Source organism: Belonocnema kinseyi, chromosome 7 (assembly GCF_010883055.1).
Source record: "Belonocnema kinseyi isolate 2016_QV_RU_SX_M_011 chromosome 7, B_treatae_v1, whole genome shotgun sequence".
Classification (NCBI taxonomy): domain Eukaryota; kingdom Metazoa; phylum Arthropoda; class Insecta; order Hymenoptera; family Cynipidae; genus Belonocnema; species Belonocnema kinseyi.
In genome coordinates this window covers 28,643,362-28,647,980 of record NC_046663.1, presented here as the reverse complement: position 1 = coordinate 28,647,980, position 4,619 = coordinate 28,643,362, and the positions used below count along the sequence as shown (strand labels likewise).

General features: G+C 27.2%; 1 protein-coding gene across 1 annotated transcript; it reads right to left on the bottom strand.

Annotated features, from left to right (window-relative positions):
• Positions 1-559: 559 nt before the first annotated feature.
• Positions 560-4,284, bottom strand: LOC117176395 (regucalcin-like). The gene is made up of 4 exons (XM_033366634.1): positions 4,083-4,284; positions 914-1,026; positions 773-835; positions 560-697 (listed from the first exon to the last, which is right to left on the bottom strand). Exons 1-4 carry the CDS (start codon positions 4,282-4,284, stop codon positions 560-562), a joined length of 516 nt encoding a protein of 171 aa, XP_033222525.1.
• Between the last annotated feature and the right edge of the window lie 335 nt (positions 4,285-4,619).

Sequence of the window (4,619 nt, the reverse complement as noted above, 5' to 3'; positions counted from 1 at the left end):
GATTTGGTTTCAAATTTAGATTTTTTAGTTAAAAATTCATGTATTTTGTTGAAAAATCATCTTTTTAAGTAAAAAATATTGTTCTTGGTTGAAAACTCACCTATTTGGCTAAAAGTAATTTTCATTGAAGATTCACTATTTTCATTTAAAGTTCAGTTTTTTGCTTGATAACTTATCTAAATCTAATGTTTTACTAATGTTGTTTTGATTGAAAATATTAATACTTTTAACAAAAAATTCAACTATACGATTTTTGCTTAAAAGTAACCTATTTTATTTGAAAATTCAGCTACTTTATTAAAAATTCGTATTTTTTAGTAAAGTGAGTTTTGTTCTCAATATTTTGTTTGCGCCCTTTATGAGGACTTCTGGTTCCGGACTGATCGCAAAGCGCAGTGACAAGTCTCTGTGAGTTTGTGAAAGAAAGTTCCCTTTCCTTGTGGCAACTCACATTTTAGAATTTTTAAAGCAACTTTTATATATTTGCAATCGAACAGGTTCGTAAATTCTGATTTTGTAACTCTTGTGTTTCTAATTTCCAAAATGAAATCAAAAGTCTTTAGAGATGTTCTGGTAATTTTGCATTGATAATGACTGTATTCAATTTGTATTCTCCTGGCGGTTTCCCGTGCACGCCAAGGCCTCTGAGGGCAAAAATTGAACCACTTTTATCTTGTTGTGGATGTTGTCTATTATGCTATTTGTGATCAGATCGTATTGTTGATACAAATGAAATATCCCAATTAGGGCCCCCGAAAGTACATGCACTGACTCTCTCTGCAGGCATGCCAATAAATTGTTTCATTAGTTTACTATTTGGATCAACTTGAATGACCTGAGGAAAATAAAAAATTTATTTTTATATAAGGTTTCTTTTTTGTAAATATTTTTTAAAAGATTGGAAAACCCTTACTCCGTGACCTCCATCAAGAGCCATCCAGAGATGACCATTATTATCAACTATCAGGCGGCGCGGAGATCCTGTCATATGTTGTTGTGTCCAGTCAAAGAGAGGTTTAGGGTTCCCTAAAAATAGGGGTTTAACTACCTGATTTAATTTAATTACCTTACACTTTCAATCCAATTATTAATTAACAAGGTGTTTAAGCCTAGGATGGTCCACAAAATTTCTCAATCAGAACATACAGTTTTGTGAATAAACATAATTTTAAGTATGAACAGGGAATTTTCTTAAAGAATTATTAGTCAGAAATTAATTTTTTTATTGAGAATTTAATTATTTTTTCAAAATGTATTTCTTCATTGAAAAGTTTAAACATTTTGTTAAAAATTTGATTATTTTCTTTAACAATCGTTCTTCTTATTAAAATTTTTTTTCATTCGATAATTAAACTTGTTTAATTTTGTCTTAAAAACCTATACTCTTTATTCAGAATTCAATCATTTAATTCGTTCAACGCAATTTTGTTTGGTTGAATGCTTAAATATTTTTAGAAACTGTTCTTTAACTCGAAAATTAACATTTTCAAATGTAACTTGAATTACTTCGATTAAAATTTATCTTCTTTTAGTAAAAAAATGATCTTCTTGAATGCAAATTTACCTTTTGGTTGAAAATTCATCGATTTGCTTGAGAATTGATTTATTTTCTTTGAAATTTTATTATAATAACTTATAATACTTTTTGTAAAATTCATATTTTTAACAGTAGATTAATTTTATTGGTTGAAAATTTACTCTTTCTGTTGAATATTCATATAATTGTTTAAAATTTTAACTACTTTCCATTTTTGTTTGACATTCATCCTTTTTTGTTCAAGATTCTACTATTTGATTTGAAATTTATAGATTTTGTTTAAAATTCAGCTTTTTGTTCAAAAGTTTACCTAATGGGTTCAAAATTCATCTATTTTGGTAAAAACAATTTTCGGTGGAAGATTTACTCTTTTGGTTGTTCATACATTAAATTGTTCGAAAACTTTACCATTTCATTGAAATAAATTTTTATATTCATATATATTTTGTTTAAAATTCGTTTCTTAAAGGTAAAAAATTAATTTTCTTCTTTAGAAATTTAAATAGCATACTGAAATTTTTTTTATTATTAACAATAAGTATTTTCCAATGAAAATTAAACTATTTCCAGTTTTTGTACAAATTCATTCTTTTAATTCTATTATTTGATTTGGAATTTATATAATTTTTTCACAATTTAGCTTATTTTCAAAAGCTTATCTACCTGGTTTGAACTTTCTTTTTTGGTTAGAAATTCATCTACTGACGTAGGAATTTATTATTTGTCAGAAAAAATGAAATTTTTGTTGAAACTTAATTTGTTTGGTCCGGAATTCATCTATTTTGTTAAAAATTTAGTTTTTTTCAATTCATGTATTTCATAAAAAATGCATGTATTTTATAAAGAATTCATCTTCTTTGGTTAGAAATTAATATTCGTGGTTAAACATTTATTTTGTTAAAAATTTGATTATTTTGATAAAAAATTGTTTTTATGTTTAATATTAATTTTTTACACTTAAAATTTGACTAAATTACTTTAGGTTGAATATTTATCATTTTTAGTTAAAAATTCACATATTTTGTAAGAAGTTTCTATTTTTTGTTAGCAATGGGTTTGGTTGCAAATTCAATGGAAACCATCCTATAGTAGATAATAATGAATTAAAAATACTAAGGGATGTTGAATAACTAATTTAATGTCTCTTTTTAAAAATTTTAACGCCTTTTGTTTCAAAATTCATCCATTATCGTAGAAATTTCTTTTTTTCCGTAGAAAATGCTACATTTCGGTTAAAATGCAATTCATTTTGGTTAAAATATTATTATTTTGTTGAAAAAACATTTTCTAAATCGAAAACCATTTTTAAAAATAAATATTAAACTATTGCGTGGAAAATTGAGCTTTTTTTTAGAAAATCAATTCGCTTGCATGAAAATTCATATTTTTGTTCGCAAATGTAATTATTTTGTTAAACTAAACATTAACAAGTCTTACTTTTGTATTAAATCCATCTTTTTCTCTAAAGATTTTATTTAAAATTAATATACATTTTTAAAAGTTCAGATTGTTAGTGCGAAATCGACCTAGTTAATTAAAAACGGATCACTTTGGTCGAATATTAGAAATGTCAGTATTCTATTTTAAGCAAAAAATTTATCCTTTTTAGTTGAAAATTCAATTATTTTGTTAGAAATTTCATGCATCTAGTTGAAAGTTTGACTCTTTTAGTAGAAAAATAATGACCTTGGTTAAAAATAAAGTATTTTAATGTTATTAAAATATTTTAATAAAAATATAAGTATCTTTTGAAAATTTGCTTTCCGTTAAAAAAATTAATTTCGATAACTAAAAATATAACAAATTCCATTTTGTCCTTGTTTCAAAATCCATGCCTATTTGTTAAAGGTTCATGTATTTGTATTGAGATTCATATATTTTGTTGAGCAATGTGATTTTGTTGTGGAAAATTTATCTTCATGGCTTGAAATTAACCATTGTGGTTTAAAATGCAGATTTTTCTGTTTAAAAAATCATCCCTAATTGAGGGATTTTCATATTTTTGGCTGAAAATGCAAATGTTTCGTTGAAGCGTAATCTTTCTTTTGTTGTATGTTCATCTTTTTGTTTAAAAAATTTGACTAAAATTATTTGTTTTTTAATTCAAATCAATTTTTTAACTATAGATTTCACTATTCCGTTATATCTTTAAAAGTTATGTTTTTATTAATTTAAAATTCATTTATTTTATTTAAAGCTGCTCTCTTTTATGTCAAAAATCCTTCTTTTTTTCTAAATCCCCGATTTTTTCCAGATATACTGAACTCTCGCTTACAGTCCAGAGTCGGAGTATGTCTCCCTGAGGCAAGCGTTGCCACCATCTCTCGTTCTAACCCCTGACAAACTGCTTGGACCAGAGGTTCTAGAAATGCTGCTAAGGGGGAGGGGGCAGAGTCCGAGAGCTGGGTTTAGTTCGTTTTTGGCTTCAAAATTCAATTGTTCAGTGGGAAATTAAGCTTTGAAGAGGATTTTTGTGAACATTTATTCTTTGAATTGAAAGAGAGAATTTATAACCTAAAACGGAAACTTGTGATTAATAACATACCAACTTTTCCACTTCTGCCGTTAAAAGTGTGGACTAGTAGGTTGTAATGTTTCTCAGAGGTGACCAAATAAAATTGGGAAGGAAGGGCAAATATTTCCAGCACAAATCCTTTGCACCAAACAAGTCCGCTAATGTGTACTCTTAAATCCAGAGAAGAATTCAAAGTGCTCACATTTGCCAATTTGAGTCCATCAGTGTTCATCGTCCCTGAACAGGGACGACAGGCGCTCGAGATCGAGTAAAAGTATTGTCCAGACTGTGACGTCAGGTATCAAAAGTGAAATTCGAAATTTAAAAAAATCAAAAATATAGTTAGACAGCTCTTGAAAAATGAACCTGAGTCACCATTTACAGTTCTTCTCTCGGGCTGCAAATTTTCCAGTAAATAAATAAAAACTGACTTTTTTAAATAGAAAAAACCATGCTTTTTCACATTTGTGGGTCCGGATGCAATAACGGCACATAAAATTTTTTCGTGCGAAAACGAAGTCCCCTGGAGGCTTTAGAAAAAATTTTCGAATTTTAATTTTCAAAAGA